The following is a 24,220-nucleotide window of genomic DNA, read 5'->3' as shown; positions in this document are numbered from 1 at the left end:
TGGCATGCGGAGAATCAGATCAAGCATTTTCTCATGTTTTGCCCACCAGTAATAATTACATCCCCAAATGCCCCATGCAGTCCCTTTGGATGATCTGTGGCCTCTGTCCTTTCTCCAGCTCCTCGTGCACAGTGCTATACTGCCTGCCCTTCGGTGCTGCTGTGACCAGGGTTTCCCTCCAGGAGTGCTTTTGAGTACTCTGCCCCACTCTCAGATTTGTCCAACAGCAGTGTGTGTGTTACACACTCACGTGAGCCCCGCATTGCCAGGAATAGCATCAGCCTTCCTGCGTTCCTGCAGAGAGCTGCGGTAGCATTTGCTGATTTTTCAAGTGATAACATTTAATTAAGTCCTTTCTATCTAAAGATCTACCAGTGCCCTTCTGACATTCCTTGGTTCTTGCACACCCAGGCAGGCTGTGCTTTGCTCTGCCATCCTGCTCTGCAGCAGAACTCCAGCTCTTCTACCAACTGCCCAACAACTGCTGATACAGATTCCCCTTCCTGTATCTGCAAAGTAGGCAATTTGCCACCTCTTCACGGATAAGTACTGAGTCCATACCTGGCTATTAGCTATTAGCTATTACTTGAGTTGAAAGTCTTAAATCTAGATTGGATTGCCAAAGCTGCAGTTTCATTTGCTCACCCATTTTTATCTCTCTCCCACAGTACAGTGTGGAAAATTAGTCATTTATTCCCATGTTTCTCACTGCTTTGCAGGCCGTGTGAGCCTTTACCATCTCATCTGGAAGCGATACAGACGTATTCTGGCGGTTGCTTTTACAGCACTTTCCCTCCATGCAGAAACCACCATCATTTATAAATGCTCAGCAAAGCCTGAGAACCTGCAGATTGCTCTCAGTCCTTTCAGCCCAAGAGTGACTCTGTAAAGGAGCATGTCAAAAATAAATCCTATTGCTAAGAGCTATGCAACAAGAGATGAGCTTTCTTTGCTGTTAAGAATCTTTTAGAGGTTCAGAAAGCAATGGCTTCTGCTGCCTGCTCAGCCCATGGCATCTCCAGTGCTGTGGCTGCATGATTGCGCTGTGATTGCAAGGCTCATGCTCTGACAAGTGCTGAACAGAGTCTGATAGCAGCTGAGATTTCACACTGCCTGTGTGTAAAACCATAAGTGTACAAAATACTTGCCATGAAAAGGTAACCATGGAGTTGGAATTTTCTATTTCATTGCACTAAAAATGATCATAATGCTAAATTCTATCTGGACACATCTAACTTGCACAAAAGAGCCTGTGAGGACCCCCTGTGAGACCAGCTGTGGGTATAAGTGCTCGACTCAAAATGAGTTAATTGTAACATCACTCAGGAGGTTATGCTTTAAAATACCATTCAGGGAGAAGGAAACAAGGCTTTTTAAAGTCTGATGAAGTCCTGAGGGTTTGTACATGCTCATTTGCACCTCTCTGAGGTCTATCCTTCAACCACAGGTTAAAGGCAATTACCCAGCTTTCTGCAGGCTAAAGATAAATTATTAAACTGGATGGGGATGGGGGGGACTTCATCACATCAGCAGTGATGGAGATCCTCCCTGTTAATTCCCTACTGAAGAATTACAGCATTGCTCAACTGCTCACCACGAAACGTGGTCAGCTTCGTCTGCAGAGCACAGTTCAGAGAGGCAGCAGAGAATTACCTCAATGAAAGCCTGCAGGGCAGGGAGGATCCACAGTAAGAGGCCTGAATTGCAGTTCATCCCAATTTTCAATTAGGTATCTCTTAGGCAGTGATTTTAATTTATCTCATGCATGTACCCAAGACAAACCATGCATGCAGAGAATCATCCCCTTCAAAACTACCATAAGACTCCTTGAAAGTGGTCAGACAGGGTGAATGGCTTGGGAAAGTCAATCCCTCACCAACCATCATGGCTCAGCATTCAACCTGAGGAGTCCTGTAGGTCTGGCAGGTAGGGAGCATTCATTACACTTACTAAGTGTAAACTGTTTCTACTTAAGTGAGATTGTGCTTTGGGGAAGATGATCTTACAGATTCTTGCAGCTGGTCGAAATGTGCCATCATATGCTTAGTTCCCAGTTATCAAGGAAAGGGATAAAATTTAGCATTGTATTAACTGGAATATTGAGGAATGTGCTCTAGAATAAAACTGTTTTATCCTATTTCTGAGCTCCAGGCAAACATGTCAGAGCAGAGATAAGGGAATCTGCTGCATTCCCTGACTCGCTCTTCTTGTGGCGCTGAGTGAAACCTGAGCACTGACCTGCCACATCACACTGAATGGAAGAATTAAAACTCAGATAAGCTGCAAACCTTATGAATTCCACAGTCTCACAGATGGCTGTTTCGTCCTCTTCCTTCATGTCTTCTCTAATAATGAAAATCAAGTCTGGCAGAGATAAGAGGTCTCATATTCTGCCTCTCCACCAGCATGGCCCTCTCAGCATGCCTCTGGTGAGGGGCTGTTCTGAGTGCCTCATGCTTACAGCTGCGGGCTGGCATGATGGGCACTGAGCCGTGTATGTGGTGACCAAGGTCACAGGAAAGCCCACAAGGCTGGTAGTGTCAGAGCTGGGGTAGCACAGAGGAAAAACTCTTTTTCATCTGAGCACCATCAACTAAAATTGCTGATCAGATCCATTCTTTCAATATAGCTTTGGTTTCATAATAAATAAACATTAAATACATTATTTTACTCAAGCAGCCAGCACACACAAAATAAAGCAAATTGCAGTTCACTGCATGCAATCAACCAGACTGTATAGCATTCACAGTAGTTACTGACCTTCCAAATAACACTTAGGGAAAATCATCCAGTGGCATCTGTCACAGATGATTCTGGTCCACGCTGTGACTGCCAAGCAGACTCCATCCTGGGCAGGAGGAGCTGCCCCTACTCTGTCCGCTTGTCCACAAAATCCCTTCAATCTCATCTGCACCCAGACTCCAAGCCATCACCTGCTGCCCTGGAAGCATCGACCTCCACTCCTGTTGCAGAAGTTTGTAGCAGATCACCTCAGCCCAGAGCTTTGGGTCCAACCGCTGCAATAGGGCTATGCCCTGGATGATCCCCCAAAACACTACCAAAGTGTCTGGCTTTGCACCAACGCTCCTCACAAACACTCCAACACATGTTTTTCTTTACTGTCAAAGAGTTCAGAACAGACATCAGCATTCCTTCTGTGTCCTGTGTTTCAGCTCTGAGAAGCTGGTGTGTAGAAAACAGAGGGAAGAAAAGTTCACTATTCTCTAAGCTGCTAATTAGTAACAGACTGGCCAAGCTGGAGCCTGAAAATTCAGGGCTGGTTTTGCAGCCACTTGGATTGCTTATCCACTGTAACAGAAATGGCACTAAAAACAATTAAATTTCCTAAGCCAAATGTTTGTGCAGAATTACTGCCCTTGATTATTTTTTTCCATACACACAGGAAACCTGCAATCTTCTTGAAACCATGGCCAGCTGTTTGGGGCAGCATTATTGCTGCTTTACCTCCCAGCAGCTCCAGCGGTCAGCATTTGCTTTAGAGGTGCACTCTCCATCACATATCAAGGCACAACCGCAGGTCAGGGATGAAAAAGACATCCTCTGTTTGCAGGCTCCTGAGCCTTGTTGTTTTCTTTCGGGTTGACTCACAGCAAATGTTCTGAAGTGACTCAGAAAGAGCCAATATTTAATTATGGAGACATTCTGTGCAAGCATCTGAGGTTCAGCAACTTAAGATGGTGCAGCTGATAACAGTAACTGCCCTTAAAGCCACCCTCATTCAAGAATCTCAGGGTAGTTTCAGCATTACTCTGCTAAGCTGGCTGAAGGGGAATCAGAAACAGTATCAGGAACAGAACCCTCTGCCCAGTTTGGGAGAAGTTTGGATGTGATCCAGGGCTACTTTGCTTCAGATTGTTTATAATTAAAAATTCCTAGTACCTCCTGAAGGCAAGATTTGTGTGCAACAGAGCAGCACTGGTAGCGAGCTACATAATACCTTCTTTGGCAGCGTTAGGAGTGCTGTTGTTTTCAAAGTATGAAATGAGACATCCTGTTCCCAACACGATTTTTACTTTTGATCTTTCATACGGCTAACCTCTGGGAAACTCCAGGAAAGCACAGACAATAAGACTGCCATTCACTTCAGAGAGATCAGAATTAGGACTAAAGACAGGAATAGCCTTTTTCAGCTCAAGATTTTTTTGAGAAATTCAGAGTGTTGCCCTAAATTTCAGCTTAGTCTCTGCTCAGCATCGTTCTAGCTCCTGGATGCCACATAAACTACATCTGTGCTTCCAACAAAGCCTTCATCTCAGCTGAGCTAAAGGAAAATGACTTAGAACAGTGAGTACATCCACTGTGGTCCTCCAGCAGATTGCTGCTCTTCCATTAACCATCTCCTGGTGCCAGCACAGAGAAGTACTGAAGCAGCACAGCCTGTATTTTATTCTAATTTTGTTTTATTATGTATTTATTTTCCTAGGACTGCCTCTTGTGCTGTTGTCAGTATAATCACAGCTGTTCTCATTCTGAAACACTCAACAAAGACCAGGGTGCTTGTTACATGGAGATGGTAACTAAGGTACTGTTTTGTGGAAGTAGTCTTGCGTTAAGATCAGCAGCTCCTCTAGCGTTTGGGCTGCAGGAGAGCCTGTGTCACAGTTATTCATAGGGCTGCTCTTTGTAAAGCAAACTCCTCTCTTTCAGCAGCCTGAGGAGCTCTGGAGGTGGGCAGGTGCTGCGAGTGGTCAGCAGCTCCGTGCTGCTCTGCTCCCTGGGAGGTGAGTGGCTGCTGCTGGTTCTGCTCTGCTTCTTGCTTTGGGTTTTCCTGTCCTCTGGGGGAGAAGAATCTCAAACTTTTAGGTTGTCTTTGACTCCTGAGAACTGTTTTTTTTTCCTCGTGGGCTTCAGGACAGTTGCCATGGCTGTGTGATCTATGGAACAAGGAGAAAAAAGAACTTGTTTGTTTAAATATTGAATCCTTCCAATCTGAGGGGCAGTTCCATAGTCCAAATGACCCATGACAGTGCAGAGCAGAAAGAGAAAATGTAGGAAGCTGTCATCTGCACTGGAAACCTTCCATCCAGGAGCTTTCACAGAGATGTTGTGTCTCTACAAATTCTGAGAGCTGGGGAAGATGTAATGCAATATCAGACTTAATTTCTTTCTCCTATCCTGCAGTTCCTTACTTTCAAGCAGCTCTTCCAAGCTGAGAGCATTCTAAATTTCTAGACACAATTGTAGCTCTTATACAAAATTACTTATCATGGTGATTGCTGCCCAGTAGCATCATTCCCATGTGAAATTCACCGGTTTTAAAGAAATGAATTACACTATAATAACTTCATTCTTTTTCTGAAGGCACACGAGTTCTTGTCAAGCCGCATTGTAAAGTGAAACCTTCAGGACAGTTTAACTCAGTTATTTTTTCTTCCTTAATACGTGCCTCCCCACATCAATGGGCCTTGTTGTCACGGATTCAATCCTTAGTTTTTCAAGCAGCCCAGCAAAAAGGAAAAGAGAAGAATGACTTCATCTAATTTTTAGGAGCATTTTTGTCTTTATCATGTTAGGTGCTTCCAGTACAGTGTGCAGTTCAGGGCTCAGAATGGCTCTTGAGCAGTCTCCCTACTGATTCACAGCAAATTTTATGTTTAGAAGTTCTTCTAGTCTCTTACATCGGCTGGAGGAGGTATGGGACTTTTTGCACTCCCACTTGTAAGTCATGCTGGAGGGATGTAGGGAAGCACAATGCTTACCTATTATTCCTTCGCTCACTCACAAGCCACTGATATTGAATACTGGCACGCTGGGCAGAAAAACAAAACCAAAATGTTTCTGCTCTGCTGATCACCAGTAATTTACAGTACCTCTAAGAATGTCCAAGTAAATGTTATATGTAGTAAATTTACACTTCCTGAGAGGTTTTGAGGAGCAAAGTGACTTTCTGGGGAAGGCTTGAATTGAGGGAGGTGGAGGACAGCAAATCCAAACTGTAGATGTAGTGGTTGATGGGTCCTTGCTGCTCAACCCAACAAGGTCTGGAGGATGGCTGCCTGTCGGTCGGTCCCAAGGCACGTACAAGAGGTGTAATTTGTTTTTGTGATGGTGTTAGGTAGTATGATGTTGTTGGCAATGCATCAGCTGGGTAGCCAGGAGAAAATCTGTGTAGCTCCTCAGAAAAAGGGCAGTTTCCCAAGTGGGCTTCAAGAGACTGCTTTCATGGATGTGCAGCTGGCACAGCTGAGAGTTGGACCTAATGAAAGCTGTCTGGCTTCCTCTTCCCCACAAAACAAAGGAGAAAAAGGCAGCAGGATCCCTGAAAGCAACAACAGGAAGTTTGGATGTTGGACAGAGAAGGCAGCAGCTGTGTAATTTTGCATAACAAAGCAATTCTAGGAGGTTTTTGCTCATTCTTGTATCATAGCGCATCTTTTTGTGCTGCTGCTGTAGCTACAATTTGGCTGCACTTCGAAATGGATCAGCAGGAGATGGGGGTCATTAAAAAATCCTTAATGAGGCACAGCAGTGGCATTCATCCAGACCCCTCTGTAAGGAGATGTACAGGTCCAGCTTGAGAGGTCGAGCCTCTTGCAACCACCTCCAAGTGCCAGCAGCCAGGTGTGCACACAGCTCTGCAGGGACAAGCATGAGGTGCAGGCATGCTGCTGGGCTGCTTCCAGCTAACAGACCCTTGCTGGTGCCTGGTTTCAGAGCACCAAAGTGAGCTATGCTGTTTGCCAGTCGAGCCATTTGGAGCACAGACAGCTATTTTGGAGTAGGTCTCAGCCTGCTGATGATGCCATTATCAACATTTTACACTTCCTGCCTTCTGCAGTGTGTGGTGCCTCTATCCCTGCTTTTGGAGATACGAGGATTGTAGATCATTCAGGAACATGATTTGAGCATCTGAATTTGCCCTGGCAAGTAATAGTGTGGATTTTGTTCTTGAAAGCTTGGAATGTTAGTGAGCACAATGAATGTGACAATAAAGTTAAGGAAAGAAAGCAATGCACTGGGCAATTCTGGATTTGTTATGATTATTGCAGGAGAAATGAACGAAATGCAGATGAAAATGAGAAGATACTGTGGACAAGGATATTTTTTCTGCAATATGAATTCAAACTAATATCAGTGGGAACAACCACTGATGTTTCAAAAATTAACCCCAGAAACACAAATATTTCAAGAAGGAGAGAAATAATCTCAGAGTAAAAGCCATTGAAAGATGCTGGGAGTATTAGAAGGACTAAAGGATGCCGGTGGGAGATGTTTGGGCTGAAGAGATGTAGGAGGATCTGTAAAGCAGAGGGGCCTTAGTTGGGTGAGGCTGAGCTGCGCTGCCTCCAGGGAGCCCTCAGAAGTATTTCAGAGCTTCTCACTTCATGCTTCCTTTCAATTTCTGTCTTCTGTATCACTTAGTAAAGGAATGTGGTGGTGTTTTTTCTTCTGAATATTTGTAGTTCTTAGTAAAATCAAGCAGGTTTTCTGTTATTTCAGAAACTTGAAAGCAGTTTTTAATCTAGTGCAGCTTCAGATCTACAGTGGGCAGCAAACTGTGATGCACACGGACTTATACTACGGGTGAGAGCATTCACAGACTGACACTGCATGTCAACTCCTCGGCCTGTGCTGGGGTCTCACTGAATCCAGCAGTCACTCTGAGTGTGGGAGCATGAAAAGAGAAGAGGGAGAGCAGCACTGCATTTGGTTTCGTTGGAATTTGGAGCTGACAGAAGCTGAAACAAAGCAGAAATAACGCAAGCCATTCTGCGTGAAATGCACGGACATCTGCTCTCCTTTACAGCAGACTTCAGGTCTGAGCACAGAGCCACTCGTGCTGTGGCAGTTGGACGCTGGCAGGTCAGTGACAGCGCTGGGCATGGCGCTGTGCTGGGTGATAGCATGTTACCACAGGCAACAGCAGCCACAGGAGCTGAACATTCTTCGTGGCCTCTGTGCCTGATTTCTTTCCCTTCTGCTGAGTTGCCCTCAGCCCGGCTCTGTGACTGTCCCCCGGCTTCTGAAGGATGGGGCTCAGCTCCAGGCTGACCTCAGTCCTGAAAGCCAAAGGCATCACTGGCAGCTTCCTCAGCCTATGCTAAATGGGTGAAGAGCTTCAGTTTTGTGCCTGCATCGTTGAAGGTGGCATTAATTGGATGCTGAGCTGAGTCAGCTGGCGGTGGGAAGGAATCATTTCTGGTCTCAGTGGTGGGGTCTTGTCTGGGTCGGAGATGAATCACTTTGACAAGGGTACAGAGTGCTGCAGTGGAAGGGGCACACATTTGGGTGCTGCACTGAGTCATGGCAGAGTTCTCAGAGCTGAGATCAGACTGCAGAATTATTAGTTCCTAAATAAGCACTGTCTGCACCAAACGCACCGATGTTATTGCCATCAGCAGAAATAGAAGGAATTAGTTGTCAGAGAGTGTTTCCAATTTAAATGTTAGCAGCTGTTATTATTTCAGTGTGGCAAATTTTATGGTTTTGCCTACAAGTCTGCTCTCGGTAAATTAAAAATTACGTAACAGCCTGATTGTATCTGCAGTGCATCTCAGTTATCAGGAAGGAACACAAGAGGAAAACTGCCCAGTGTCTGTGGGAGTGAAGGGATATGAACTGATGCTGCCAAACACTGCAGACTGAGCCCAGGTGCCCCCTGCAGCACGCAGAGCTTTGGGTGCTGAGCACCTCACACGGAACTGCTGGGCACTGCATGGCTCTGTACTGTGTGGCTTATGGCACTGCTGCCTTTGTGTGGAGCAGTTCTGCATCTCTAAGTAAAAATAGTGGAGGTTTTGAATTGTCAGCATGTCTGAATTTCAGAGCTGTGTTCTTTAATTCACAGTCACTCCATTATCATCAGTCCTTGGGGGTCTGTGAAACCCTTTATCACATCCGTGTAGTTTCCTGCACGATTTCTTTGCCTGCTAATCCTGCATTTCTCACTCACAGATGCAGTACTGCTCACTGCAAATGAAGAGGAACGCAGCAAGCATCCTCAGGGCATTAAAGCAAATATAAAAGGTAAGAATCCCAGATCAGAGCTTCCAAGGACTGTTTAAACTTTTATTCATAACACAGCTACTGAGTAAAGGGGGGAAAAAAAGGGGGGAAAAAAAAGGGGGGGAGGGGGGGAGGAGGTGATCGGTATACAGCTCAAATTGCTTCTGCTTCTTCACCGAATTGTGTATTTAAAATAAAAGTACAAACTGCTGGCTTCTCTGGAGAACTTCCAGTGTGCTCTCTGATGCAATTGACATATTGATGGGAATATTTAGACTTAGAAAATGTAACCTCTGAATTTTCTACCTCTTGTTCACACACTCAAGCAATGAAACACTGCATCTTCCCCAGCTGCTTTCAGCTTCAAATGGCAAAGCTCAGTCATTTTCTCTTTCAAACCAGAAGTCCACGATTGGCTTTTGCACCACACGGGCTCACACCCAGCACTGCTGTGCCCTGAAGATGTTGCACGGTGCCTTGAGGATGCTGCCCACCCCCTGTGGTTCTCTGCTGCTCTCCATTGCATTCCTAAGGTAGGGGGAAATGGCTCAGATTGTGAATGTGTGAGCAGCTTTAGCAGGGGCAGCTCTCATGACCTTTCAAGGGCTGCGGGAGGCCCCTACCCAGCACCAGTAACTGTGCTTGCTGAGAAGCAGGTGGGTGCACTGCTGGGAAGCAGAGAAATGCACCTCTTGAGCATGGTAGGAACTTTGGGACTGGCAAACTGTCTAATGCAGTGGCCTTGTATATTCAGCATCACTCTCATATCATCATGTAAAGTATTTATGTACCTCATAAATATGGAATAACTTGTAGGAACCTGTAGGGACAATATTATTCAGCTTTTCAAGCTCATTATGCAGGTAATGGAAGCATTTTCACTCTGCTGAGCTTGTTACACAATGGCACTTTTGCCACTGAATTCTGACTTTGTCAGCCAAGCACAATCCCGACAGCTGATGTGAAAATCATAAATGGATTATGTATATTAAAATATTTTTGATACTGAGAAAAGAATGAAGATATCACTATCTGGGACTTTAGTTGCCCTGAACAATTCAGCTGCAGACCCACATCTGTGTAAATGATGTGACTGCTCCCACTGGCATCACCCAAGCGTAGGAGAACCCTCCCAGCTGAAGCACAAGATACCACCATCAACTCGTTTCACTTTGGGCCTCCATCACAACCGACGTCCCTGGCTGTGGTCCTGGCAGTGCTCTGCCAATGGAACGTACCTGCAGTACCAGTGAGGGCAGTGTGATGGATCTGCCAGGTGATGCCCTGGCTGCTGCTGGCCTTTCTTTGAACAAGTCTCAAAAATAGCTTTTCTAATTGTCTCTTGAACTGCCTACTCCTCCTGATTAAGCAAGCAGGGCTAATTACAAGATGAAGCCCAGAATTATCCACTGGAAGATAGATATTTGTTAATGAAATCGATTGATCACGAAACTAATGATGTCCAGCGCTTGGGGCCATCCTTGATGATGGACAGTGCTGGTTTGTGAGGGTACAAAGTGAATGTAGCTGGCTCTGGCCTCTCCTCTTCCAGGCAGTTATTTGTGATTAGTTTTATTTCACCCCAAAGCACAACAGGGTAAAGAAGAGATCTCTTTTACACCTCTGTTTACTCTAGAATTGCATCTGTTTTACTCCTCTCTGAATTCAAGTATCTACATCCTTCTACTGGAGAAAAAAAAAAAAAGGAAATGAAGCCATCTTAATTTTTTTTTCTTTAAATCTTCACAGGAGCAGGCAGGAACAAGCACTTAAAAATGCACACTGCTAAGACTGTGATAACAGGACCTGGGGAGAAAGACTACATAACTATCAGCTTTTGGCATGTAGTTCTACACTGTCTGGTAATGAAGATGAATTGTGTCTTTTGAAACCCTTTCTTTAAAATTAGCTTAAATTAATGTGCAGGAGTGAGCATTCTTGATCCTGCGCACTTCTACAGAACTTACAGTGAAGCTGATTGCTGAATTATCTGGCTTTTATTTGTGAGATGGGGAAAAGTCCTGCAGGCACACAGAAGGTATCCTGGAACTAAGGCAGGCAGTGATGTGCCTGTGACAGCTGACCTCATCCTGGCCAGGTGGATTTGTGCCCCTACAGAGCAGGAAGAAGAGGAAAAAGCTGCAGCAGCCCCCTGATGCTCATGCCCTGAACCAGCTGCACGCTGGGCTCAGTCCCAGTGATGGGACATATGGCAAAAACACTTATGGCAAAAGACATTCTGAATGGCCAAAGGTGTTATGCATTGCCAAGGCAGTGCTGAGATGCTGAGTCTGCCAGAAAGGTGAAGCTGCCTTTATCTCCAACACAGGATGAAACCTGACTGTTGGTGCTGCAGCAGCCCCCCTGCTGACCACAGGGCTCTGAGTCAGGGGCAGCGCAGAGCAGGGTGGATTTGTCTGGAGTTGGAGAGGAAGCGAAGAAGATGAAGGATTCCTGCCCTTCTGCTCCTGCTCTCCCACCCTGCCTCGATGTCCAGCTGGCCAAGCTGTGATAGAGTCACTGTGGACATCCAGCAGCATCCTGGAACTTCTGCTCTCATTTCAATATTGCATTTCAGTTTTTATGTGCTCTGCATCACTGGGGGGTTGCAAAGGGGACAGTGCCAGGCACAAAGTGGGGAGCTCACCAGAGGCAGAACTCTTCAGATACTCTGTGTTTGTGAAAAGCAGAAAAAAGATGTTGAAATTTAGTAAAAAGGCTGTACTCCACCAAGCTTTTGTGCTGGGTATACAGAAAGGAGGGAGAGAAGACGGGAAAGAGGGAAAATAAGGGCACATCCATCTCTCTGTATTTTGCTGCTCTGCTAGAATCTGTGGTTGTCAGATACTCCAATCACCTGTCTGTGGGGCTGCAATCCATCTCAGGGTGAGCCAGGAGGAGATACACCATTGGCTATTTCACATGCAGTGTGTCATCTGGCAGGCTGTACATATAGTGAGGAAAGCGGGGACCACTCAGTCTCTGAGCAAAGCTGCTTCCAGTGAATAGCTCAGAGATAATCTGAGGATGGAAAGAAATGGGAAAGGCTTCCCCTGCTTTTTTTTTTTGTTATTGTTGTTGTTCTGATAAGCTCTGAAAACTGTTGGGAAATGGAGCGCTGATTGATGAAGGACTGTGTGGAATAGCAATAAAGCACTTTTCCAAGGAGAAGCTGTGAGAGAGAAGAACAGTACCTGAAAGTAAATATTTCATAGGATTTCTTCCTACATAGAGGAAGTGTTTGGGGATATTTCAGCATCTGAATCGTCTCCTGTATACAGGACGTATGGGACTGAAAAAGAAGAGCAGTACCTGGAGAGTCCTGGAGCACAGCTGATGCACAATCAGCACAGGAAGAAGGACCCATTTATCAACTCCTTTATGCGCTTTGCATCTGCAGAGCATATTTTTACAATGCAAGCATGCATGTTCCTCTCTGCAACCGCTGACTGTAGCACCTGAGCTCCCAGGAAGGAGGAGGGCAGGGAAACTTGCTGCTGGCCCCGTGGCAGCACTTCCTGAGCCATGAGCAGGCACACGTGGTTCCCTCTGCAGTACATCTCCAAGCCCTTCTGGAGAACAGAGAATCACACCGGCACCAGCTTCCTCTCCACACGGTACAGCTTCCCAAATCAGTCCTTCTTCCACAGTGATTTGGACCTGGAGGACTTGGGAGACTTTGACAGTGGGACGAAATACGAGGGCGAATCCCAGAGCAGGACGGTGCAGGCGCTGCTGATCATAGCTTACTCAGTGATCATCTGCATCTCACTCTTTGGAAACACCCTGGTGTGCCATGTGGTGATCAAGAACAAGAGGATGCACTCTGCCACCAGCCTCTTCATCATCAACCTGGCCGTGGCCGATGTGATGATCACTGTCCTCAACACCCCCTTCACGCTGGTAGGACTTGGGCAAGGCTTGGTGGGGTGGTGGGATGTGGAGCAGGGAGCTGTGTGCATGCACACATCAACAACCTGCTGGCATACAGAATTTTCTAGCAGCTCTCCCCCCCTGCTCTTGTCTCATGGGTGGGCTGTGTGCTGTGCACAGCTTCCCCTGTGCAGATATGGGCTTGGTGCAGAGATGGGGCCACTTGCCTCCGTGTCCCAGAGCCCACCAGGAGGCCTCCCCTCCTGGTACTGTTCCCTCTCCAGGATGCGGACAATACTGGGGTGTCCTGCTTGTGCTTTAGTGGGGAAGGGAGCTGGGATATGTTTAGCACTTGAAGGCACAATTAGCTGTCAATTTGCTATAGAAACGCAAGCAGTCGCTGCTTGTGAAGACTGTGAGGTCTGTGCAGTGCCATGCAGCTCTGTGTGCCTCTAACCAGAGCTGGGAGTCCTTTGTTTGCTCCCAGGCACTAAATAATGGTGGCCATAAAGAGAAAAACAGAGTGAGGTGGGACAAATAGGCTGCTGCATTGCCTACAAGTGATGCAGTGCAGGACTGTCAGTGTAGCTGAGTTTGGCAGAGTCCTCTGGATCCTGAGCATCCCGAGTGCTCCTATTGTGCTCTCTGGCCATAGCTGCCCACAGCTCCCTTCCACCTTCCAGAAGCACTCCCTGCATTGCTGACTTGAATTCTCCTTTTCTCAAGCCAATCCTATGTCTTTGGAAGGGTTTCTCTGCTTTGCACTTTTGGGATTGTTCTGGGAGAGAACAATGTGAGCATTGGCACAGCAGTTACATATTGGGCATAGGTAATTAAGAAACTGCAATCCCTCTTAGAAAAGAGCTTTGCATCAACTTTAGAGAAAAAGAAAATTGCTAAGGTTTCGTTGTTACTGAGTTGTCTCTGTGGGAGTATAATTAGAATTAAAATGGTAGGTTAATTGAAAGCATTAGCTAGTCTTGACTAATCTTCTGTGTGGACATATATGCTGCAGTAAATGTGCCTTATTTCAAATTAGCTTAATCTCCCTCCAGAATGAGTTACACCAAATGCTGTGCAGTGAGGAACACTTACTTAGCACTTGAACAACGTGTGTGCAGGGAGCAAAACAACAGCAGGTACTTGGAATAACTGCCTCTGTAGGACAGGCACAAGAAGCAGCGCCTTCCAGGAATCCGTACGGAATGGCACGAGCCTTTCTGCTGTGCTCTGGCTTCAGACTCCACATGCTCCCCCCAGCAGCAGTGGGATTTCATGCCTGGTGGGGATAACATGGGCACCAGAGGTCAGATCGATGAGGAGGGCTCATTTCCTGGTAAAGTGTTAGTTGCTTTCTCAACTGGAGGGAAATTTTTTCTTCTGTTTGTCTAAGCTAGCTGACACCTATGAAATTGCTGTTGATGTATCTCTAACAATGTGATAAGAGGGAGCCAGCCTCAGAGATCAGTGTGGAGTTGAGGCTGCCATCCCCATTCACTGCTGAGTGGCCACGAGCTTCTGGAGATGCTCCCAATGCAGAGCACCAGCTCCTTTCCAACCCATCCATGAGTTCTTCCATGAATTCATCTCCGAGTTTTGAACCTGTGGCAACTTTATCATGGCACTTCTTCCTTACAGTGCTCCTGGGAAGCCTATTTGCAGCCCTTCAGACAGTGCACAGTTCCAATCCATTGTTTCACCTCTCCAGGTGCGGTTTGTAAGCAGCACGTGGGTCTTTGGAAAGCTGATGTGTCACATCAGCCGGTTTGTGCAGTACTGTTCTGTCCATGTGTCTGTACTGACCCTCGCTGCCATCGCTCTGGATCGTCACCAGGTACGTGATGCACCTAGCAGCTGTGTTTGTTGGGAGGTAGGGAGCTACGTGCATTAGGTTTCAAGTTCCAGTTCCTGAAACCCTGCGGCGTCTTGGGAATGAAGGAACTGGGCTGAGGGATTCTGGTTTTCATGCTGCTGGACAAAAACCTGCTTCCTCGTGGTAATGGTGGTCCAATTAGAGAGGTTGTGGAGTTCCCATCCTTGGGGATATCCCAAAGCCAACTGGAGGCAGCCCAGGGCAGCCTGCAAGGTATGCTTTCTTGCAGTGCCGGAGCCTGCAGTAATGGCTGTTACTGATAAGCACAACAAATGACACAGAGAAATTAAGTTTAAAACAGTAACTGGTGGCACTCTGATTGCCTGGGTTGTGCTCCATCTGGTGTTGGAGCACAGATCATCCATTCCCATCCAAGGAGTTTGGTAGTCTGCTCATTCTACAGATACTGCAGCTCCTGAAAGAAAATTCTGATAATGTTGTATTTTAATTAGTAGATTTTTGTCATTTTTATCGGTTGAGGGTGCTTTAAATCCACTGAACTGGTTGTTCTCTGCAGGTTATCATGCACCCTCTCAAGCCGCGCATGTCCATGGTGAAAGGAGGGATTTGCATCATTATCATCTGGGTTATGGCCAGCTGCTTCTCACTGCCTCATGCCATCTATCAGACCTTGACAAGGTTTTACATCGGGTAAGACATATGCACGGTGCTCCTTTGTAGGACATACTCAGTTTAGTCAAGGTCACACAGATTCTAATGCATGTTTCTCCGTCTGAGTTACTGAAATGTGAAGCATGGGGAAGCAGAGAAGTCTCCTTGGCTTTGAGTCGATGGTGACTTTCTCTCAAATGGATAATGAAAATCAATGAAATTGCTTTCAGGCTTGTTGTTGGTTGATGTTGACTCAGAGATTCAGCGCTGTCATTTGAGTCAGGCACAGAAGAGAGATGCTCTTCAGCATTAGAGCATTTATATTTTCTGAGGATATGTTTAAAATACTTCCACTGAGGCCAAAGCTCAGGCTTAACGTAGAATTCTCTGAAGAAGCCCTCACCCACGTTACTGAATGAGTTCCACTGCCTGTACCTTTACTGAGATGCATAAGTGTGTCCTGCATGTGTTGTGCGATGTGCTGTGGGACTGACAGCTCTCTCCCTCTGATCCCAGGAACAGAACAATACGAACTGTTTGCCTCCCCAGCTTCCCTCCTCCTGCTGACCTTTTCTGGAAGTATTTGGACTTGACTACATTTGTTCTCCTGTATGTTCTGCCCTTGCTTGTGATCTCCATTACCTATACCATCGTGGCTAAGAAGCTCTGGCTGAGAAATGCCATTGGGGACATCACTATGGAGCAGTACTACGCCCATCAGAGGAAGAAGAAGATGACGCTGAAGATGCTGATGGTGGTGGTGATTGTGTTTGCAGTCTGCTGGTTTCCCCTGAACTGCTACGTGGTGCTGATCTCCTGCAGGGCCATCCACAGCAGCAATGCTCTGTACTTTGCTTTCCACTGGTTTGCCATGAGCAGCACTTGCTACAATCCCTTCATTTACTGTTGGCTGAATGAGAATTTCAGGTCTGAGCTGAAGTCCCTGCTGTGTGCATGCCAGCGGAGGAGCGCAGCACAGAGCCATGCCCTGCAGTCCATCTCCCCTCCATTCAGGCCAGCTTGGCTCGAGAGCTGCCAGTACAAGAGAGGCAGCACCTGCCAGAAAACGGCATCATCCCAAAGGAATTCTGCCAAGACAGACATATCCAGCGTTCGGCCAATTGTGGCAGAGCACTGACCCCTGTCTGGTGGCCGGGCAGCATGCAGTCTGTCCCACTTTGGGAAACTGAGCTGCCGGTCAGCAGTGATGACGGTGTGGCAGCCGCTCAGCAGGATGCTGCACTTTGGGTAAAGCCTGCACTGTAACACTAGGATAAACGGTTTTTAAAATCTGAAGCTGGAAAAGTTGGCACAGGGTTTGTTTGTAAAACTTCATGCCCTCCCCTAGATAATAACGTACCTTCTGTGTAACCTGGCTTAGAATCCTCACAAGCAGGAGCCTCACCAACATCAGGCAGTGCTGTGCTCAGGGCTGTGGCTCTGTGCCTGGTATGGACCCCAGGCCTTCATGTTGAGAAACAGAGGGATGCACAGAGAGCTGTGTGTAAACACGAGGGGAAGGGGAAGGTGTTCACCTCTGGAGGGTGATTCTCATTTTAACTGTGAAAAAAAGAGATCTGTGGGCTCACTGCAGAGGCTGTCAGCTTCCTCTCCTGCGTGCTGCTGTCGGGCTGGTAACCTGAATTCGGGCTCAGCTTTGGATTGCTGCTATGGTTAAGTGATCCAGAACTAATTGTGCAGGAGATGAGTTTGCTTCTGGAGTAAAGATTAGCTGATTGTGTAACTATTAAGCTAAAGCTAACAGTGCCCTTCCTTCACTGCAGATTTTGTTCATTTTTTGAATTTTTGGTCACTGACTCAGACCTGAGAATTGTTCCCTGATCTTATCCTACTTCTACAGCAAGGCCGATCTGTCACAAAACCATTATTTGCACAGATGTCAGTGTCTGGTAAGGTGAGGATGAACCCAATGCTTTACGTGACAGAATGAGAACCCATTATTTTCTTTCTGAGAAAAAGATGATTTGGCTTTATGGAATGGAGAATCATCCTCCACAGTGTGTGCTGACTCTTAAACTGCCCCTTTTTCATTTTTAATATTCTCTTGTTGAAAAGTGGCCCAGGGGTAAACGGGTTTTCTACTGACATCCATGTCACAGAAATGTGGTGTAAAGCTGCCCCATGGGTGGCCTAAAATCCCACAGGTTGTGCACTGACAGCTCTGTGTGCCACCACAAATGGGGATGGACAAGGGTCTCATCAGAGATGGAGATTGAAGGGTAGGAGATGGGACTGGGGGACCTCTGATGTGCTGGGAAGCTCTGCAGACCTGGAGGGTGGCACACAAGGCACGCTTTGGTGTGTCACCTCACACCCACTCTGAATCCAAAGGTTCTGGAGCCTATGTTCCAGCTGGAACGTGTCACACCAATGTCTTGGCATCACCAAATTCTCTGTAAGATCAGCACTGCCAGCAATGCTCAGTTATTTTACCTTATAACTGCACTCCACTCTTTCAGCTCGTGCCTCCGTCCATTTGCTGAAATCCTGAAACCTCTGTGGTTTTATTTGATTTATCCCAGAACATTTTGGTGAGGTATAGAGCAGATGTTTCAAGGGAGAAAAACTGTTTGCCCAGTGTGTGTAGCTGCCAATTCAAACGTTACTGAATGGTCTGTGGCTTCAAGAAACTTTTCTATGTTTTGCTAATTCAAATCTCACTTTGCACCTTAATCCCCAAGGGAAGTATTACATTAAATACTGAAAATAAGCAGGTCTCATCTATGTGAAAAATTCCATAAAAACCAGAGCTGAGAAACTAAGAATTAATGAGTTGTTCTGAATCACAGCCACTGAGAAACACAACAGCCAGCATCATCAAGCAGTGACAACAAGTGTTCCCAGGGAAACCTGTGTGCACTTACTGGCAGAGCCTCTGCCCAGAGGAACTCACCTAATATCAGGTCAACGTCTTTGTAAGTGTTTAAACAGATCTGCAGTGATTGGAAGGACTTTTGTCTCCCATTCTAAAAGCATCTCAAGAAGAAATTTTCTCACTCTTTCAGTGAAAGCGGAGTGAGAAGTGAACTCTCCTCCTTTTTACAGAGCTTTTGTTTTGCGCTGGTTTCCCTCCTGCTTTAATGGGCTTGTAGGAAATGACCCAGGTGGGGTCAGGAAGGCTCTTCTGTGTCTCCTGAATGAGGTACCCAGGAAGGATGAGCTGGGCTCGGCTCTCCGTGTAACTTGTCCTTCTGACCTCATCTCAGTGCATGTTGGAACTGCTTCCTCCACCGTTATCCTTTAATGCAAAATCCAAAGATGTGTGTTCTTGAGAACCAAAACCCAATTAGAGAGTATTCTGACAGTCAAAGCTCTTTGTGCAGCACTGCACGTGTCCTAAATGCTGTTTTCAGTTACCATTCGATGCTGTTAGTATAGCATTTGCTGCATCTCTCATGGCCCAGAAAGCACTTCTGCAGGTGCTCTGCAACACTCCCAGCCTTTCCTTCGGGTCAGTGCCCCCTGTAAGGGCCATTTTCCCACATCAGCATTTCAAATACCTCCTAATGAGCTCAGAGAGTGTGGCTTATGCAGCTGCCATGGCTTTACCCTGCGATATCTTTTCAGGTGATGGGGACAGGTGGTTGCTGTCTCCCGATGGGTTCTGAGCAGCCCAAGCACCCACCCTGGCCGGTGGTCTGTCCAGCAGGCTGTCAAAAGCTGCCTAGACCTGACAGCAGGATGCCTGGCAGCAGATGGAAGAAATGTGGCTCATCCCATTTCACATCTCTAAAATAAGGTGTTGGTCTAGGCTATATCAATTTCCTGCCTTCGCCAGCTCACAGCAAAGTGAGCTACCCTTCAGCTCCTGCTTTCTTGCTTAACAATGAGAGACAATGGCTCACACTGTGCAAGGTTGGTATTAGGAAACATTTCTTCTCTGAAAGAGTGATGAGGCACAGGAACAGACTGTCCAAGGAGTGGTGGAGTCACTCGCTGTCCCTGGAGGTGTTCCAAAATTGTGGAATGTGGCAAATGGGGACACGGTTAGTGGGCAGGGGCGGGTGGCTTGGGCTTGGTGATCTGAGAAGGCTTTTTCAACCATAATGGTTCTGTGATTCCATGATTTTTCTGCTCTTTCTCAGCCAACGTGGGAAGGCTGAGCTGCCTAGGAGCTGGCAGAGCTCAGCATTGCTCAGCTGCAAACTCTGTTGGCTAAATCCAAACTGGCTCATCGGATCAGTCCCAGCGCCCTGCATCGTGAGCTATCTTGTTGAAAGAGTTGTACTCAAAATCAACATATTTTCTCTTATCAGGACGCGATATTGGTTGTCAGTCCTCTTGTTTTCCACGGGAGGAAAAGAGCACGAGCAGAGCAAAGAAAATACACCGCAGGAATCCACGCGCATCGGGCGCTGCGGGGAGCGGCGGGACGGCGCCGTGCGTGGCCGCCAGGGGGCGCCGCCGCACCGCACTGCCGCGCGCGGCCACTAGAGGGCGCCGTGACACCGCGTGTGGGCTGGGCGCAGAGCCGCTCTCCCCCCTCAGCGGAGCGGCTCCGTCCGCGCGCTCCCCTCCCACGGGCGCAGCGCCGCGCAGCCCCGACCCGCGGCCCGGGGGTTGCGGTCAGTGCGGGCTGCTGCGAACGGGAAGCGATGAGGCTGTCGTGCACCCAGACATCTTTATCGAGTGCCGCTTTTTCTGTACCTCTGTAATAGGGTGAGTGAAGGACTTCCCAGAGAATTTAGAAAATCACGTCGGAACGTGATTAGGCTTCAGAAGTGCGGTATGAGCTCGGACGCCTCTCGGAACCCCGCGCCGTGGCAGCCGTGTCCGCGTCCGTGCTGCGCTCGGCTCCGATCGCTCCTTAACGCCGGGGCTGTGGCTCTGCAGCGCTGCCCTGGCACTGATCTGCGGGGCCTCAGACATAAAGCGCGTGTGAGGAGTTCTGTATCGAAGTTAAAAGGACGCATTAAAATAAATAAGATAAGGTATCCTGGCTGCGAGCTCCTAATGCACCCAGCCAGATAACTACAATGGGACCCGAGCTCTCAGCAGCGATAGCGCGGGTCTGCAAAGGAAGCGAAGCAATTAGGTTCCAAACACACTTCGCTGATGGATCTCAGCGAGCTGGGCTGGCAGGCAGACTTCGGCAGAGCCTTTTGTGCTCCTGACCATAGAAAACAATCAATAAAAAGGCTTAACTTCCTGGACCTGCGCTGAATGCTAAGTTAGCAAAAGAGTACCTCATTATTATACTACATTTTACAAGGAAACAGTGGGCAGAGGAAATGTGACTCAGTGCAAATACTGGGATAAAAAGGTACTGTGCAAATGAACAAACAAACCTCTTGCAAGCAAGCTCTGCTGAGCGCCACTGTCACATTCTTGTTGAGTCTCAGGGCATTTTAGGACCCACTCCAAAAGGGTTCTTCGCTATTCATACAGCTAAAAATAGACCTGACGTCTCAGTTGCAGTGCTCAGCCAAAGCTCAGAGCCAAGGAACACTGATTCATTGAATCCAAACCTTTGGGCACTTCCAGAAAACCACAAGGTAGGTGACAAAGCTCCAGTGAAGTTGATCCAAACATTGACAACATCGGCCTTTGTCCTCTGACGGTGCCTCTCCTTTCCAGATTATAACTATTTGCTAGTAAGAATATTGCAACCAAATATACACAAAACCCAGGGATTGCAAAACAGTCGCCCTGGGGATGTTAAAACAAACAGAAATCCCACACGTATTTTTCCTCTTTCAGTGTCTGCCAAAGTCTGATTGCTGCTCTGAAGGCTGCTTTGTGCTATCTTTTTTCTCCATTTCTTCTCATGAATGGACTTTTGTCCACTCTTCTTCTATGTCCTCCACATCAGGCTTAACATCGTAAGACTCCATATTTTTCATACGGAAAGCCCAGTGTACACAAGGTTTGCTTCCCTCAGTTCCCTGTCATAGGAAAGGATGCTGAGAACGTTGTGTAGAAAGGATCTGAACAGTTATGGTCCTCGTCTGCTGGGAACCATTGAAAAAAAGGGGTAACTAAAGAATCACGGAATCACAGAATGGCCAGGGTTGGAAGGGACCTCAAGGATCACGAATCTCCCACCCCCCGCCACACGCAGGGCCACCAACCTCCACATTTCACAGCAGCCCAGGCTGTTCAGGGCCCCATCCGACCTGGCCTTGAACACCTCCAGGGATGGACGGGGCATCACAGCCTCTCTGGGCAGCTGTTCCAGCACCTCACCACTGTCATAGCGAAGAACTTCCCCCTGACATCCAACCTCAATCTTCTCTTCCTCAACTTCAAACCATTTCCCCTTGTCCTGCTGTTATCTACCCTTTCAAAGAAACTTCTGTGGAGGAATGAAAAGCAGAGCAACGTCTCTCATCAGAGGAGGGGATGGGTGATGCTGCAGGCTGGAGGCCGGGCTGCCTCAGGAGGAGCAGAATGAGGGGCACAAACTCACCCTTACCCTGCTCCCCTTACCACACCCATCAAAGCCCCATTTTCCACTGTTTTAGCAGCTGACAGCTGAAGACATAAACTTCATCTCCTTTGAATTAATGCTGCGGTAAAACTCCTCTGAAGCAGCACAGCAAAAATCACATCCACACCTCACTAACATCTACACACCTTCAATATTGAGAGCAACCACCTCATGTTTGCAAAAGTTCTGGGAGTGTTTGAAGTGCTGAGTGCTGCCCTTCTGTGCCATCCGCTCTTCCCTCTCCTCCCACAGACGTGTTTCTGTCTCAGTGGGATGCTGTACTGATGGGCAGAGAGGAGCAGCACAGCTGCTCCAAGTTTGCAGCTTGGGTTTGGATCTCACCCTTCACCTGTTGGGCTCCTTTGCTACATCAACACAAGAGAGAAAGTTTCAGCATTTCGTAAGGCACAGAAATCTTCACAGCTTTCAGCAGAAATGTAACGTAAGAGAAAAGCACACATTCCTCATGTATTTTGTTTTTATTTTCCCCTCCTTCATCATTTCTATCTGGAAGAAAAAAAATTACAGGGTGTTATTAAAAATACTTAGAGCTTTCCATTATCTCGAGTTGAAATGACATCCCGGAAAGCTGCTTTAAGGCACGCTGCCAGCTCCTGTCACATAACTTGCAGTGTTGGTACTTAGGAACATAGAGAGGAAGGTCATCAAAAGTTGATATATTCAGATGAAGTATTGGCCAAACAAGATTGCGCCGAGCCATTCAGCCCAGCTGCTCTGATTGTGCAGAGTGGTGCTTCAGAGCACAGAGGCTGAAGGCAGAGCTTTATGGGAAGGAAAAGCTCTGCCCATGTCCCAGAACTGTTCTTTCACCTCCCTGGTGTAGAATCCATGGGAGATGCCAGCTGTGCCCAGGGTTGGCTGTACTGTGCTCCTCTGGTGCCCAAAACTGTGCAAAGCTTGGGGGTTGTAAGGATGCCACATTTCCCCCTTTGCTTTGCCTTGCTAGGGTATGGGGAACAAAAGCTGGAGCAGGAGGGGGGTGGATGCTGCTCCCATGGGGAGATGGCTCCTGCCTGCACAGCTCATGGCTAAGACTGAAAGGTTTTTTTTACTTCAGCTGTGGTTCCTCTTTGAACAGAAGAGAAATGAAGCTCAGCTTTGCCCCAGAATGTCTGTTTCTTCCTGGAAGGATTTTAATCTGTTTTACTCTTTGCAGTTTTGCAGTCCGACTGTTGATATGGTCACTACTGTGACAAAGTATGATTTTTCCTTTCCTTAATTTGCTGAATCTCTTTGGCCTTTAACAGCAGCTCCTGAAGCAAAGTACCCAGCAACGTGCCCTGCCTTATATCCTGGCTCCAGGAAACTCACAGAGATGTGCTCAGCTCCGCAGTAATTACTGTGTGTGTATATAAATGCCAGTCCCACTTTCCCCATGGCCCAACATTTCTTAAATGAACTGAATCTTCTTCTTCCTTCTGGTCTCCCTCCTTGTTATCATGGCCTCTTTGGGGCTACCTGAGGAGATACTTCCAGCTTCTCTCCAGCTAAGCCAGTGCAGAGTGAAGTGTTCACCTTTCACGTGGAGTCCCACCATTCTCTTATTAGGGCATTCTGGCCCCAGGTTTCCTTTCTTAATGTATTTTTCCCTTTCTTAATGTAACTTTCCCTTTCTTAATGTATTTTGCTGATTTACAAATGTGGTGGCAATGCTCAGTCATGGCCTGAAGCAGTGATGGAGCACAGCGATGGCAGGGCCAGCACAGGGGAGCTCAGGTGCAAGCAATGTAGAGTGATGGAAGGGATGGAGCCAGGATCCACCCCTGCACAGACCTCATTTATGGATTGGCAGTGGAGGTGAGGGTGTTTTGCTGGAGATCTGAAGCCTTCCAAAGGTAAGCAGAGCTTTTTCATTTGTTTCTGCATCCACAGCTGTACCATTTTGGCTTGTTCTCATTTGCTGCAGCTAAAGGCTTTGCCACCCTGCTATTACTGCTGTACTTTCCGTCATGTTATCAAGTTACAACAAATCTTTATATTTCAGTAAGGATAAGGGAATGGTCTGAAGCAACACTAAGCTGTGTTGTCAACGGGGCCCTCGACCTTCTGTGTAAATGGGAAGTCTAAAAATGAGCGCTGGCTGTGAATTTTAAAAGCTACTCTGGCATCTCACTGTCCACTTTTCTAATGAAGTGTAGTGTAGAAAATGGTCTCATAGAGTGTCTGGAGAGAAGGCAAAAAAAAAGGTTTCCAGGGAGAAGGAATAAAGAGTTTATAAGAACAGAGCTGTTCTAAATAAGCGTTCTTGTTCGTGTGAGCTGAGACAATATTAAGGTGGCAAGAAGCCCATGAGGAATAAATAGAAATGATGCTGTGAGTCACCAGCGTTCCTTTACTGCTCACATCACAGCGGGAGCAGAACATCTGGGCAGCGTCGTTCAGTGGGAGGCTGAGCAGCTGCCAGGCAGGGCTGAAAGGCGCTT

General features: G+C 47.1%; 1 protein-coding gene and 1 long non-coding RNA gene across 2 annotated transcripts; both read left to right on the top strand.

The window, feature by feature from the left end:
* Positions 1–8,905: 8,905 nt before the first annotated feature.
* Positions 8,906–12,425, top strand: LOC128076163 (uncharacterized). Its single transcript, XR_008204273.1, has 3 exons — positions 8,906–8,988; positions 9,370–9,500; positions 10,717–12,425. It is a non-coding gene; the product is annotated as an uncharacterized LOC128076163 (long non-coding RNA).
* A 67-nt stretch (positions 12,426–12,492) lies between these two features.
* On the top strand, positions 12,493–17,941 carry LOC128076160 (G-protein coupled receptor 83-like). The gene is made up of 4 exons (XM_052673538.1): positions 12,493–12,870; positions 14,549–14,674; positions 15,231–15,364; positions 15,842–17,941. The coding sequence occupies exons 1-4, from the start codon at positions 12,493–12,495 to the stop codon at positions 16,461–16,463; spliced, it is 1,260 nt and encodes a 419-aa protein (XP_052529498.1). The 3' UTR covers positions 16,464–17,941.
* Positions 17,942–24,220: the final 6,279 nt, after the last annotated feature.

Source organism: Tympanuchus pallidicinctus, unplaced genomic scaffold (genome assembly GCF_026119805.1).
Source record: "Tympanuchus pallidicinctus isolate F22 unplaced genomic scaffold, pur_lepc_1.0 scaffold13, whole genome shotgun sequence".
NCBI classification, from domain to species: Eukaryota; Metazoa; Chordata; class Aves; order Galliformes; family Phasianidae; genus Tympanuchus; species Tympanuchus pallidicinctus.
Note: the sequence above shows the minus strand (reverse complement) of the source record. Positions and strands in the feature narration are given on the sequence as shown.

Coding starts and splice junctions, on each gene's coding strand:
- LOC128076160 (XM_052673538.1), top strand. CDS start 12,493: ATGAGCAGGCACACGTGGTTCCCTCTGCAGTACATCTCCAAGCCCTTC. Junction 14,675..15,230: donor TCGCTCTGGATCGTCACCAG/GTACGTGATGCA, acceptor TGTTCTCTGCAG/GTTATCATGCACCCTCTCAA. Junction 15,365..15,841: donor TTGACAAGGTTTTACATCGG/GTAAGACATATG, acceptor CTCTGATCCCAG/GAACAGAACAATACGAACTG.